Source organism: Schistocerca piceifrons, chromosome 1 (genome assembly GCF_021461385.2).
Source record: "Schistocerca piceifrons isolate TAMUIC-IGC-003096 chromosome 1, iqSchPice1.1, whole genome shotgun sequence".
NCBI classification, from domain to species: Eukaryota; Metazoa; Arthropoda; class Insecta; order Orthoptera; family Acrididae; genus Schistocerca; species Schistocerca piceifrons.
In genome coordinates this window covers 780,572,778-780,588,754 of record NC_060138.1, presented here as the reverse complement: position 1 = coordinate 780,588,754, position 15,977 = coordinate 780,572,778, and the positions used below count along the sequence as shown (strand labels likewise).

Sequence of the window (15,977 nt, the reverse complement as noted above, 5' to 3'; positions counted from 1 at the left end):
GCCAAAGTGAAGGTATTGCTGGTGAATATCCAGGATGCCATGCAACAATATTATGAAAAGGATAGTTGCTATTCGCCATATAGCGGTGATGGTGAGTCACAGATAGACACAATAAAAAGAGTGTCAGAAAGCTAACTTTCTGACAGTCTTTTTGTTGCAAATCTGCAACTCAGCATCTTCACTATATGGTGAGTAGAAACTACCCTCTTCACAATATTATTGTTGGCCATTGGTAGATTTGATATGGATGGGGGTACTGATGTAGTCACCTTTGTTGTGGTGGTTAACATTGAGGATGGTGGTGTGTTGTGTCGGGAAGGGCCAGGTGAAGAAAATGGGGGAGGACATGTTGAGGTTCTGGAAGAATGTGGATAGGGTGTGCTCACCCTCAGCCCAGATCACGAAGATCTCATCAATGAATCCAAGGGGTTTGGCAAACTGGGTGGTTAGGGAGGATTCCTGTCGATGGCCCATGAATAGGTTGACATTGGATGGTGCAATGCGCGTGCTCACTGCTGTACCACAGATATGTTTGTAGGTGATGCCTTCAATGGTGAACTAATTATGGATGAGGATGTATTTTTGGTCATGGTGACTGGGAAGGAGGTTGTGGGTTTGGAGTCAGTCAGGTGTCGGGAACGGTAGTATTCAATAGCAGCAAGGCCGCAACCATTAGGGATGTTAGTGTAGAGGGAGGCGGCATTAATAGTGATGGAGAAGGAACCATGAGGTAAAGGAACAGGAACTATGGATAGCTGGTGAAGGAAATGGTTGGTGTCTTTTATATAGAAGAGTAGGTTACAGGCAAGTTTCTGAAGGTGTTGGTCCATGACAGCAGAGATACTCTCACTGGAGGCACAGTAACCGGTCACAATGGGGCATCCTGGGTGGTTGGGTTTATGGACTTTAAGAAGCATGTAGAAGGTAGTAGTGTGGCGATTGTAGGGGTGAGGAGACAGAAAGAGGGCAAGGGCACACTATCCACATTCCTCCAGAACCTCAACGCCTTCTCCCATTCACTTTGCTGGTCCTCCCCAATTCAATAAGTCACCTTCCTTGATGTTACCTCCATCTCAAAGATGGTTACATCAGTACCTCCATCCATATTGAAACCTACCAATCATCAGCAATCCAGTCCATACCAAGAAGCCTCTTCCATACAGCCTGGCCACTCATGGCTGTCGCATCACTAGTGATGAGTAGTCCTTCTCTAGATATACCAAGGGTCTCACTGAAGCCTTCACAGACTGAAGTTACCCAACAGAAACAGATTTCCCATAGCTTGTCTCTCCAGTCACCTATGTTGTTGTTGTGGTCTTCAGTCCTGAGACTGGTTTGATGCAGCTCTCCATGCTAATCTATCCTGTGCAAGCTCCTTCATCTCTCAGTACCTACTGCAACCTACATCCTTCTGAATCTGCTTAGTGTATTCATCTCTTGGTCTCCCTCTACGATTTTTACCCTCCACGCTGCCCTCCAATGCTAAATTTGTGATCCCTTGATGCCTCAGGACATGTCCTACCAACCGATCCCTTCTTCTAGTCAAGTTGTGCCACAAACTTCTCTTCTCCCCAATCCTATTCAATACCTCCTAATTAGTTACTTGATCTACCCACCTAATCTTCAACATTCTTCTGTAGCACCACATTTCGAAAGCTTCTATTCTCTTCTTGCCCAAACTATTTATCGTCCATGTTTCACTTCCATACATGGCTACACTCCATACAAATACTTTCAGAAACGACTTCCTGACACTTAAATCTATACTCGATGTTAACCAATTTCTCTTCTTCAGAAACGCTTTCCTTGCCATTGCCAGTCTACATTTTATATCCTCTCTACTTCGACCGTCATCAGTTATTTTGCTCCCCAAATAGTAAAACTCCTTTGCTACTTTAAGTGTCTCATTTCCTAATCTAATTACCTCAGCATCACCCGACTTAATTCGACTACATTCCATTATCCTTGTTTTGCTTTTGTTGATGTTCATCTTATATCCTCCTTTCAAGACACTGTCCATTCCATTCAACTTCTCTTCCAAGTCCTTTGCTGTCTCTGACAGAATTACAATGTCATCGGCAAACCCCAAAGTTTTTATTTCTTCTTCCTGGATTTTAATACCTACTCCAAATTTTTCTTTTGTTTCCTTCACTGCTTGCTCAGTATACAGATTGAATAACATCGGGGAGAGGCTACAACCCTGTCTCACTCCCTTCCCAGCCACTGCTTCCCTTTCATGTCCCTCAACTCTTATAACTGCCATCTGATTTCTGTACAAATTGTAAATAGCCTTTCACTCACTGTATTTTACCCCTGCCACCTTTAGAATTTGAAAGAGAGTATTCCAGTCAACATTGTCAAAAGCTTTCTCTAAGGCTACAAATGCTAGAAACATAGGTTTGCCTTTCCTTAATCTTTCTTCTAAGATAAGTCGTAAGGTCAGTATTGCCTCACGTGTCCCAACATTTCTACGGAATTCAAGCTGATCTTCCCCGAGGTCGGCTTCTACCAGTTTTTCCATTCGTCTGTAAATAATTCGTGTTAGTATTTTGCAGCAGTGATTTATTAAACTGATAGTTCGGTAATTTTCACATCTGTCAACACCTGCTTTCTTTGGGATTGGAATTATTATATTCTTCTGGAAGTCTGAGGGTATTTCACCTGTCTCATACATCTTGCTCACCAGTTGGTAGAGTTTTGTCAGGTCGTCAGTAGTTCTAATGGAATGTCTACTCCCGGGGCCTTGTTTCGACTCAGGTCTTTCAGTGCTCTGTCAAACTCTTCACGCAGTATCATATCTCCCATTTCATCTTCATCTACATCCTCTTCCATTTCCATAATATTGTCCTCAAGTATATCGCCCTTGTATAGACCTTCTATATACTCCTTCCACCTTTCTGCTTTCCTCTCTTTGCTTAGAACTGAGTTTCCATCTGAGCTCTTGATATTCATACAAGTGGCTCTCTTTTCTCCAAAGGTCTCTTTAATTTTCCTGCAGGCTGTATCTATCTTACCCCTAGTGAGATAAGCCTCCACATCCTTACATTTGTCCTCTAGCCATGCCTGCTTAACCATCTTGCACTTCCTGTCGATCTCATTTTTGAGACGTTTGTATTCCTTTTTGCCTGCTTCATTTAATGCATTTTTATATTTTCTCATTTCATCGATTAAATTCAATATTTCTTCTGTTACCCAAGGATTTCTACTAGCCCTCGTCTTTTTACCTACTTGATCCTCTGCTGCCTTCACTACTTCATCCCTCAGAGCTACCCATTCGTCTTCTACTGTATTTCTTTCCCCCATTCCTGTCAATTGTTCCCATATGCTCTCCCTGAAACTCTGTACAACCTCTGGTTTAGTCAGTTTATCCAGGTCCCATCTCCTTAAATTCCCACCTTTTTGCAATTTCTTCAGTTTTAATGCCAGTCACCTACCTGCTCCCAAATTCCCACTGTCTGGCCATAAAGGAGCACTCCCTGCATGACTCAGTACCACGCATGACTGGAGCAACTGAATCACATTCTCCACCGTGGATTTGATAGGCTGGGCACCAGGCCCGACATATTCACACTGTAAGTGAACATGGCTGTTCCTTAGTCACGGTCCAAGAAAGCACATGCGGGCAGGAGTTAGCTACTTATCAGGAGTTCCAACTTAAGGTGCACTATGAAGCCTCTTAGGAAGATAGCATTCCGGGCAGGAAAGAAAGCCAATGTGTACTTGGTATGTCAGCTGGGGGCCTTATCTGAAATGTGGAGGTGGCCTTGCCTGCAACTATTGACCCTGCAGGTTGCAGTTGTCTACAAGTTGTGGCTTACACCAGCACCAGCAAAGTTTGTTGCATGAGTTCTGGGAACATCCTCAGTTCATTCAGGTAGCTGGCAGTCGTGGTGAAGACAGTTGGCCTCTCGTGCAGGGTACAAGTTGAGCTTGCAATTTGCAGCATAGTTTCCAGAGCTGATCAGGATCCTTTGGGTTGGAGCTTAGTGGAGGGTCTCAACCAATGGCTTCATCAGGTATGTGATAGTCTTGGCTGCAGATTTCTAGATGTGCGTAATCGAGTGGCGAATTGTAGGACTCCCTTTGATAGGTCAGGGGTGCACTACACAAAGGAAGTGCCACTTGGGTAGCAGAGTACTTGTGGAGTGCACACGGGACTTTTAAGGCTATGACGTAGTTTGAGGTATTCTGATGAACACTCACCAGTCAATACGCAGGTAGGAAATCAGACCACGCTGAGAGTAAAGATGCTGTGAATGTCAAAATTTTATCAGTAAATTGTCGAAATATTCATAACAAATTTCCCCAATTTAGTGTCCTCCAGAAATTTTCTCACTCTCAAATTGTTATTGGGACCAAAACTGGCTAAAACGCAAAGTAAGAAGCTCCAAGATCTTAAGCGAATCATGGAACATTTATTGCAAGGATGGATTAGATGCCATTGGAAGGGGAGTGCTCACTGCAGTTGATAAAAATATTGCTTCTACTGAGGTAGAAACTGAGTGTGACAGTGAAGTTATCCAGTCGCATATAACAGGTCTATGTGAAATCTAGTTAATTTTTACTGGCTACTCTATTCTGCTGTGACAGTTCTTGAGTCATCCAAAGAAAGTCTACAGTCAGTACCATGTAAATATCCAGACCATGCAATACTCATTGGAGGTGACTATAACCTACTGAGTATAGACTGGGATGTCTATGGGTTCACTGCAGGGGGTGCAGACAGTCTTCCAAAATAGTTTTGAATACTTTTCTGGAAACTGTCTCGAACAGCTAGTTTGGCAGCTCACACACAATGGCATATCTTAGATCCTGCAGCTACAAACAACATTATCGATGGCATCACTATAGAAAAAGGGATTAGTGATCATTATGTCATCATAGTGACTATGGTTACGAAAGTTAATAAATTAGTCAAGAAGGGTACGAGGGTGTTTTGCTAGAAAGAGCAGATAAGCAGGTGTTAGCATCTCACTTAGATAATCAATTGCAGTCATTTAATTTCAGTATGAATGTCATAGAGGAATTATAAGCAAAGTTTAAACAGATTGTAAATTATGTTCTGGACAAGTACGTGATTCATAAGCGGATTAAACAGAGAAAAGATCCACTGTGGTTTAGCAATGTCACACTCTCATTTCAAAAGAGAATGTGCAAATGACAACAGGCAAAGGCTAGCAGGCATTTGTGTGTCTGTGAAAAGATCTGTGTGCGAAGCAAACAACTACTACCACTATCATACCTTAGCAAAATATCTGGCTGAGAACCCAAGAAAATTCTAGTCCTATGTAAAATTGGTAAGTTGGTCTGATGTCCAGTCACTCCCTTCATTAGCTTGGTGTGGCTGTTGAAGATACCAAAATGAAAGCCAAAGTTTTAAATTCTGCATTTAAGAAATCATTCACAAAGGAGAATTATATACACACACCACTGTATGACCATTGCACAAAGATATGAGTGATACAGTAATAGGCATCCCTGGTGCAGAAAGAGTTGAAAACAAATAAGTCACCATGTCTAGATGGATCCCAATCCCATTTTACAAAGAGTTGTCTACAGCAATGACTGCTTACTTAGTTTGTCTTATCACGAATCTCTTGAACAGTGGAAAGTCCCAAGTGACCGGAAAAACATACAGGTAACTCTTGTATATAAGAAAGGTAAAAGAATGGATCCACAAAATCACATACCAATATTCTTAACATTGGTTTGCTGCAGAATTCTAAAACATATTCTGAGTCTGAATATAACAAGTTTCCTAGAGAGTTAAAAGCTTATATACACAAATAGGCATTGTTTTAGAAAGCACTGCCCATGTGGAACTCAGATTGCCCTTTTCTCACATAATATACTGTGAACTATGGATGAAGGCCAACACGCAGATTCCATATTTCTTTATTTCCAAAACGCATTTGACACAGTACCCCACTGCAGACTGTTAATGAAGGTACGATATGGAATAGGTTCCCAGATATGCAAGTGGTTTGAAGACTTCTTAAGCAATAGAACCCAGTATGTTGCCCTTGACGACAAGTGTTCATCAGAGACAAGGGTATCGTCAGGAGTGCCGCAGGTAGGTGCGATAAGACTGCTATTATTTCCTAAACATATGCATCATCTGGCAGACAGGATGCAGCTATCTGCGGTTGTTTGCTGATGATGCTGTTTTCTATAGGAAAGTGTCAAAGATTAGTGACTGTAGGGTGATACAAGATTACTTAGGCACATTTTCTAGTTCATGTGATGAATGACAGCTGGCTCTAAATGTAGAAACATTTAAGTTAATACAGATGAGTACAAAAAACAAACAGCTAATGTTTGGATACAGCATTAGAAGTGAGCTGCTTGACATAGTCATGTTGTTTAAATACCTGGCCATAACATTGCAAAGTATATGAAATGGAACAGACATGTGAGGATTGTGGTAGGGACGGCGAATGGAGAGAATTTTATGAAAGGGTGGTTCATCTACGAAGGAGACTGCATATATGACACAACTGCGACCTATTCATGAGTACTGCTTGAGTATTTGGGATCTGTACCAGGTTGGATTAAAGAAGGAAATTGAAGCAAATCAGAGGCGAATGGAGAGAATTTTATGAAAGGGTGGTTCATCTACGAAGGAGACTGCATATATGACACAACTGCGACCTATTCATGAGTACTGCTTGAGTATTTGGGATCTGTACCAGGTTAGATTAAAGAAGGAAATTGAAGCAAATCAGAGGCGGGCTGCTCATCTGTTACCGATAGGTTCGAGCAACACGCAAGTGTTATGGAGATGCTTCATCAACTAAAATAGGAATGTCTGAAGATAATGCAACATTCTCTTCAAGGAACACTACTGAGAAAATTCAGACAATGGGACTTTAAGCTGACTGCAGAATGATTCTACTGCCACTAACATACATTTTGCATAAGGACCAAGAAGATAAAAGATTCGAGAAATTAGGACTCATATGGAGGCACGTAGACAGTTATTTTTCCCTTGATCTATCTGTGAGTGGAATACAAAAGAAAATGACTAGTAGTGGTACAAGATATCCTCCACCATGTATGTATGTAGAGGTAGATGTACACATCTCATCGTGGCCTGAAATGACCCATATCCTACTTACTATCATTCCCAACCCTCTACAGTGGTAATCCACCACCCACTGAAATTATGCAGTTTCCTTGTCCACTCGTGTTCCACCCCTGCCCCCATATTACAGCAATAGACCTAAATTCAAGATCTGTCCCACACATTCTCCCACCACCACCTACTCCAGTTCAGTCACTGGAACTGCCTATCCCATCAAAGGCAGAGCTACTTGGAAAAGCAATCATGTGATCTACCAACTAAGCTACAACCACAGTACTGCTTTCTCTGTGGGCATGATAACTAACAAGCAGTCTGTTTGCATGAAGGGCCACCAACAAAATGTGGCCAAGAGATAGGCAGCCTGCCACGAATTTCTCTTCTTTGCCAACCCCATCATCTCAGAGTAGCACTTGCAACCTACGTCCTCAATTATTTGCTGGATGTCTTCCAATCTCTGTCTTCTTCTACAGTTTACCCTTCTACTGCTCCCTCTAGTACCATGGAAGTCATTCTCTGATGTCTTAACAGATGTCCTATCAACCTGTCCCTTCTCCTTGTTAGTGTTTTCCCCACATTCCTTTCTTCTCCAATTCTGTACAGAACCTCCTCATTCTTTACCTTATCAGTCCACCTAATTTTCAACATTCGTCTGCAGAACCACGTCTCAAATGCCCTGATTCTCTTCTGTTCTAGTTTTCCCACAGTTCATGTTTCACTACCATACAATGCTGTGCTCCAAACGTACATTCTCAGAAATTTCTTCCTTAAATTAAGGCCTATGTTTCATACTAGTAGACTTGTCTTGGCGAGGAATGCCTCTTTTGCCAGTGCTAGTCTGCTTTTGGAGCCCTCCTTGCCCTGTACATCACTGGTTATTTTGCTGCCTAGGTAGCAGACTTCGCGACCATCTACCCTGATGTTAAGTTTCTCACTGTCTTCATTGCTGCTACTTCTCATTACTTTCATCTTCCTTCAATTTACTGTCAATCCATATTCGAACTTATTAAACTGTTCATTCCATTCAATATATCATCTGTTCCAGAAACCCCTCTGGCCTCAACCTTCACTAGCCCTTGTCCTTCACCACCTATCCCCTTCCCTGCCCCCAATCTGGCACTACACAGCCTTCTATACCACCAATGCACCCATTACTCTTTTTCTACTCCTATACTTTTCTCCCTTCCTGCCCCCCCCCCCCCCCCCCCCACCCTCCAAGCTTCCTGACTGCATCTAGCAGTCCTACCCTGTCTCCATTGTGTTCCTGCATGCTCTCACAAGCAGCACTGCACCTTCTCCCACACCTACCCTGCTATTCCTCCCCCTCCTTGCTTCAGCCTCTTCCTGACCTCACCATCTTATCCTATGAAATGCAGTTGCTGTGCGCAGTCTGGCTTCAGAGAGCAGAAATAGTGATCGTGTACATGTTTTCTACTTTAGAAGGTCTTTTGGTCTAAAGCTTAAACTTACAGCAGTCTTTTTGTTGTGCATGTCTGCAACTCAACATCTCTATATGGTGAGTAGCAATCTACCCTTTTCTGGATATATCCTCTTTCAGAGTTACAGAGCATACTCCCCTCTCCCCTGCCCCCAGATAAATACACCCTGCCCCAGATAAATAAATACATACATATATCAATATAATGGAAGGAAACATTCCACGTGGGAAAAATTATATATTGAATTTTGTGTGTGTGAATTTTGCGTGTGTGTTTGTGTTTGTTTGTGTGTCTATCGACCTGCCAGCGCTTTTGTTCGGTAAGTCACCTCATCTTTATATAAATACATACATACATACACAAAATCTCTGCAGCTACACTGTCCTGGCTGACTTCGATGTTCTGGCACTGTAGCTCAACTGGGGTGAAGGTTTCTGAAATCTGTAGTGGAGGGGAAGGGGAGGAGATGGGGAGCAGATAGTTTGGTTGAGGTAGGATGGCGATTGGCTGGAAGGGAGAGGCAGCATGTGCATGGGATAGGAATGCAGCACCAATGAGTTCACTTCATCTGCAGGCAAGGGGTACTGAGAACAGTGCACAATAATGTAGAGGGCTATTGGGAGAGGCAGCTAGAACAGAGGACGAGGGATACTGGAGAACAGAGTGTGAGTGCAGGATGAAAGTGAGTGTCATGGGGCAAGGGTGGAAATGGATGTAGTGCAATGTTTAGAGGAGACAGAGGACTGGATGATACCGAAACAGAAGGCTTTGTTGCTAGAAAATTCTCATTTATGCAATTCAGACAACTGGTGTTGGGAAAAGGGGGTGTGAAAGGGGGGTGGGGTTGGGGCGGGGTGGTGGGGGACAGAAGGATCTAGATGTCATAGTTTGGAAACCAGCCAATGAAATTGAGCACTGTGTGCTCAAAGACGAGTTCTGACACAGTGTTGTCAACTCTGATCCTGGCAACAGTTTACTGTTGACCATGCCCACATAAAACACTGTGAATAAATAACAGAAGAGCTGGTGTATGTTGATTGCTTATACAAGTGGTCCTTATTCCGAGAGGAGAATATACGCCTGGGATGGACGTGGCAGATGGCTATATTGGCCAGTCTTGCACCTGGATCTTATGCAGAGGTATAACCCATGTGGCTAGTGGACAGCAGTAGATGGGTTAGAATACTGTGTCGATTTGGTGGGCAACAGAATATCACATTAATAACCCATGTGGCAAGGGACTGGGAGTAGGTGTTGTGGAAGATTGGACTAGAATGTTGTGTGGGTGACAGAATGCTTTGGCACAGTGGGAAGGATTTTGGTAGGATGTCCTCATTTTCAGACCTAAAATTAAGTAATCACAGCCCTGGTGAAGGAAATGGTTCAGTTCTTGCAGTGCAGGATAATATTAGGTGATGGTAGGTGTTTCATTTACAGCTGGTTTCTTGGCAAAGGGGTGTATATGGAAAGGCATGGGAAACCTGTATGCAGGTTAGATTAGGAGGTAATGCTCCTGTGAAAGCCTTAATACAACCAACAGTATACCACTCTAGGGACCGCTCATCACTGCAGGCAAGTGGTCCATGGGTAGCCAGGCTACATGGGAGAGACTTTCTTGTAAGCTGATAGTCTTACGAAGGCCATCACATCTACACCTATACAAAAACTCAGCAAACCACTGTGAACTACATGGCAGAGGGTACTTATCATAGTACCATGTTAGAGTTTCCTCCTATTTCAATCATGTGCAGAGCAGGAAGAATGACTGCTTACATGCCTCTGTGCATGCTGTAATTAGTCTACTTTTGTCTTATAGGTCCACACAGGAGTGATACACGGTGCACTGTAGAATATCCTAGATTCTTCAATTAATACTGGTTCTTGAACTTCTGTAACTAGGTTTCTCAGGATTATTTGTGTCTATCCTCAAGTGTCCATCAATTCATGTTTTTCAACATTTCCAAAATGTTCTCTCACAAGTCAAATAATCCCAATAAGTTGTACTATTTTTTCAGTTATGCATGGCTTATTGGCCTCTGCTTTTTATGTATGTATGGAAGCCACTATGGAAATAATTATTTCTTTTTTTATTGTACAAGCAAATAATACTAGTAACGTCTTCTGAATATATAATGAGAGACAGTATGTTGGTGGTTGTTCCAATGGACAGTTGGATGGTGGTCATGTGAACATAAAATGCTGTGCAGAAATTACAGCAGAACTGACATGTAATATGACTGCTTCCTCAGGCAGCCTTGCTTCTGTTAGGACAGGATAAACCTGTGACAGGACTAGAGTAGGATGTGGTGGATGGGCCCAAGTCTTCCAAAAGGGTGTGTCCCCATATGGCACAGGATTAGGTGTAGATGAGGCACAAAGATGGTCTAGGATATTGTGTAGATTGGATGTACAGTGTAATACCACTTTGTGAGGGTGGGAAGAACTGCGAGTACGATGTTCCTCATTTCTCTGTACAGTAATAAGTAGTAAAAGACAGGGTGAAGGATATAGTTCAGTTATTCCTGTCTGGAATTATACTGAATATTTGCACTTGGTTCCTGAAGGTAGTCAGATGACGATATGTCATGGAAAATATGTTTGTGGATTAGTTTTTTTAAGTGTGTGTGTGTGTGTGTGGGGGGGGGGGGGGGGGGGGGGGGGGGAGCAGCCAGCAGCCTGCCTATCTGCTGCTCCAAGGCCTCATGTCATCCCTACCAGGTACTATACACAATTTGCTGCTGAGCAAGCTCTCATTTTAACCAGAATATATAGTGTAGATCCAATGAAAAGCCTGCTCAATGATTGGGAAAAAACCACACATCCCACTTATCCACCCTATATGAATGTGTGGCGTCTGTTCTATCGGACACGTCCGATAGAACAGACTATCTTGGCACACCTCTTGGCCAACCCACCAGCCCACTTACCACCACCTAACCGCAGTCCCTGAGTGTGTCCTCCATGCTCATTACTTGAAGACTCCTGCAGAAGGTCAGACATAATTGTACATCTGCATATGTGCATCCAGACATGTCCAAAAAGAACAGACACCACGCATTCATATAATTGATTCACTTTGATGGGGCAATGGGTCCATCTCTTTCAGTGTGGACGCACAATTATGTCAGAGTGCTGCAGGAATCTCCAAGTGGCGAGCTTGGAGGACATAGATAGGGATTGTGCATAAGTGGCACTACATAGGAGTATGTGTCAGCTGAGAGGAATGCCGACATAGTCTGTGCAGTTTGCAATAAACATTGTCTCCAAATAGTGCAGGGGTTAATGCAACTGCCTAGTAAGCAGGACAGCCCGGGTTCAAATACCAATCTGGCACACATTTTCACTCATTGCCGCTGATTCTATGTCAAGTCCCAATGCAGCTGACATCAACAGTCCCCTTTTCTTCCCTTTCCCTCCCTCCACCTTCAATTTACACAGATCACACATGTCTAGGAGAAGGGTAACATAAGTGATCCACTACAGAACTGCTCAATCTCACACATGCCTGTCTGTTGTAGAATCCTAGAACAGAACAATCTCCTCCATGTCAACCACCATAAATTCGGGCAATCAGAGATTGTGCAGAGCACAACTGACACTCTTCTCACAAAACAGTCTGAAAACCACAAATCAAGGAAATTGAGTAGATGCAATATTTACTGGCTTCTGAAAAGAGTTTGAGTCAGTACCACATGAATGATCATTAATGAAACACTGATCATATGGGCAGCTGAACATTATTTGTGACTTGGCAGAGGAGGATACAACATGTTATCTTGTATGGAGACTCACTGATAGATGTAGAAGTACCTTTAGGTGTGCCAAGGGAAGAGTTTTTGGACCCTCATTGTTCATGTTGTATATTAATGACCCAATAGACAATATTAACAGCAATGTTAGATATTTTGCAGATGATAGTTATCTATAATGAAATATTTTGTGTAAAGAGCTGCAGAAACATTCAATCAGATCTTGGTTAGATTTCAAGGTGGTACAGATTGGCGACTAAATTTAAATGTACAGTGATGTAACATTACACACTTTACAAAAAAAGTAGTATCCTATGACTACATCAGTGAATCACAGTTATAAAATTGGTGTTACATTGCACACCCAATCTACACAGCAACCTAGATCATCTTTATGCCTCACCTATTCCCAAACCCTTGCCATATGGCGCATGCCCTTTTGGAAGATGACTTAGGCCCATCCACCACATCCTACTCTAGTTCTGTCACAGGTTTATCCTGTCCTAACAGAAACAAGGCCATCTGTGGACGCAATCATATTACATATCAGCTTTACTGTAATTTCTGCACAGCATTTTATGGGATGTGACAACCATCCAGCTGTCCACTGGAACGAATTGCCACCACCAAACTGTCTCATATTATTTATTCAAAAGACATTATGAATATTGTTTGCTAGTACAAAAAAGAAAGAGAAATAATTTCATGGTGGCCTCCACACATACAGCAGAGGCAAAAAAACCATGTATAACTGAAGAAATAGTAAAACTTATTGATGAAAGAAGAAAATAAAGGAATGCAAAGGATCATAGAGGAAGGCAGCAATAAAGGCCACTCAGAAACAAATTTGAGAAACTGAAAGTAAAAACAGAATGGATAACAAACAAATAGCAAAATAAAAAAAATACAGAGAGATACTTGTAAGCAAATTTATGCAACATACAGTGAAACTAAATATGGGTTCATAGATGTGAAAATAAAAGCTGTTAATCTACAGGGTGAAGATGAGACCTTTTATTACATGCAGAAGATAATTGGCAGAAGTTTGTGCAGCATAGAAGAGCTGTAAATAATTGACGAAAGAGAGAGTTGTTGGCATGAAAGAAATAGCTGATTCTGCAGTGAGTGACAACATCCTCTGAAAGAAACTCAAGTATAGGTGCTGATAAAATTACTGCAACTAACTGCCTTCCATTTATAGTATTTTTCCATCTTTTAACTATCTGCTTGATGTAAGAGACAAAGGAATTTAAGAGATCATGCATAAAATACAAGGCCATTCAAAGACTTCATATTCACCATATGCCCTCCAGATAAACTTAATGCAATATCTGTACGGTCAGATAAAACTGCTGTCATATTATGTATGATCCAAGTGTGCCTGACAGAACATTTTTACACCTGAGAAACTCTACAACAACCAGTGCACATTAAAGCAGAAACTCTGGCTTACACCGAGCATACAAGCAGTAACATTCAAATAAGACCAAATGTGTTACTTTTAGTATTAGCAATTAGCTGCACTACAATTCATAAAGTTCTCACTTAACTATTATTGTACAATAAAAACCTCAAGAAAATTAAATGGCAAGAGTGTGATAGTGTTACCAGCCCCTCCCATCCACCTCCGCCCACAATTTTGTTTACGGTGACAAGACTAATCTGCAGCATAGCCTGAGATCTATGTTAGTTTAGAAGGTGACATTCTAGGCAATCAGAGACAATGAATCTGGGTGCAAAATAAATGTAGTGGTAACAGATGTGGAGTATAGCCCAATGTCCAAGTCAGTGCTATATTTAATACAATTTTCACTACAAAAACGGAAACAGTAATGTAAATTCAGAAAAGGTGCATTAGATACCATGATCATATGGTACACAAAGAAACTGTAAAAGGATTTTAAAGCCTTTGTGTGAAATGTACCACAAAACAAAAAAAAAAAACCATGGAAGTTGCACTGCAACAATGCACTTGCCTATACACTACTTCTGATCTGCAGTTATCACATAAAATATCATACAACTGTCCTGGCTCACCCACATTAATCATATGGTTTGGTCTCAGCAGACTCATATCAAGGAAATTTGACAGTGTAATTTGGCACTATACCATGGAGTGCATTCAAACAGTGAAGAGACATTGGGAATGAGGTGTAATTGTGGAAGTGAATTATTTCTGATGGAACAACAGTCAATAAATATTGCACAATGAAGTGCAGTAGTCTGCTATCTTTCTGAACATACATTACGAAATGCTAAACTGACAGAAGATTGTCAATACAAGGATTGCATGGGATGCGATCCCTGTTAGAAAAAGAAAGCACAAAAAATACCGCAGGAAGAATTAGAAGATGTATTCTTTTTACATAGAGCAATGATGAGGTGTAGAATGAACATATGGTACATGACAAGAACACAATAAGGATATAGGTCTACACTTAATTTTTCTTTATCCCTAGTGGTAATATACACTAAAGTGGCCTTTTTGTAAAAATATTCATCATTTATTAAGTTTTAAGTAAAAACACTTCTATTAACATAACCACAAAGTCTTTTGCAATGAACCTGTTCTACATCTATTAACTGCCCATTTCCAGTACCTTCTTCACAGCTGTCAGTTTTCCTATCCACATCATTTTCAGTATCAGACTCCAAAGTTACATTAAGTGGCAATTCCAGCATTTCATCCTTGATGTGCATATCGTCAGGATCATTTTTGACTTCTATGGGTTGGTCATCATGGGCTTTTTCCACAACCTGTGGCATATAATTAGCATAGATCCAGTTATTTGGTACATAAAGGTATTACATTAACCATTTATTTAATAACATACCAATGTATTATATCTTGCTTTTATCTGCAGTAGTAGTTCTAGCGTATGCTGAACTCTTGTTGCTCTTTCAGTGAACCTATGCAGATCATCAAGTTGATTATGGCATTTATCACAAACCTTCTTTGGTAGATGGTCGTACATAGATACCTGTTAACAGCATTAATCAAACTTTTTACAAGCAGAAACAAACTTTTTACAAGAAGAAAGTAATTATTGTACAATATAAACAAATGGAGACCTATATACAGAGCTTGAATAGTTAGTTTTCAATATGGATTAAACTCAAACAAGTTATGTGCTTATTGTGTTACTCCAAATCCAAACGGGATAAGTTAGCCAATTCATACAAACAGTGTGTGTAAGTTACATAAAATTTCATAGGTATTCACAGGATCTTCTATATGTACTAGTATGTTAAGTCTTTAAATCCTTACTTAATTTACATCGCTATGCATTTTAATCTCTCATAATATTACACTCCTGAGGTTATAATTCATTATTCAGCTTATTTGTGAAGAAAATATGCGTCTAAACGAGCATTAGACTATGAGTATCGCTTACAAACGTTTTACACACAAAAACATATAGTTGAATTTCAGGGGGAAAGGTGTATCAAAAACACTCAACAGTGTGGTTAATAGTTTACTAATCACCAAATTTATTACTCATGAAGGGAAACGTCAAAAGCAACTTCTCACACAAAACAACAGATGTGGAATTTCTGACCATGGAAAGTGTATTAATTGAAAATGGTGCCAATAGCACTTCTTTCTTTCATTCTTGCACAACTACTCTGTATAAATTTGTGTGTATATCTACTTCATACTACGTTTAAGGTAATTCAGATACGTTTCCTAGCATACTTTAAAACAGA

At 41.0% G+C, this 15,977-nt stretch overlaps 1 protein-coding gene across 2 annotated transcripts in view; it reads right to left on the bottom strand.

Moving 5' to 3' along the window:
- LOC124789109 (zinc finger and SCAN domain-containing protein 12-like) overlaps positions 1-15,977 on the bottom strand; it is a 63,011-nt gene that overhangs the window by 46,611 nt on the left and 423 nt on the right. Inside the window, exons 2-3 of one of the 2 annotated variants that reach the window (XM_047256400.1) lie at positions 15,104-15,250; positions 14,870-15,026 (exon numbers count right to left, since the gene is read on the bottom strand). In XM_047256400.1, the coding sequence (XP_047112356.1) occupies positions 14,870-15,026; positions 15,104-15,250 (304 nt within the window). The remainder of the gene's footprint in view (positions 1-14,869; positions 15,027-15,103; positions 15,251-15,977) is intronic. The other variant, XM_047256406.1, reaches the window with a different exon arrangement.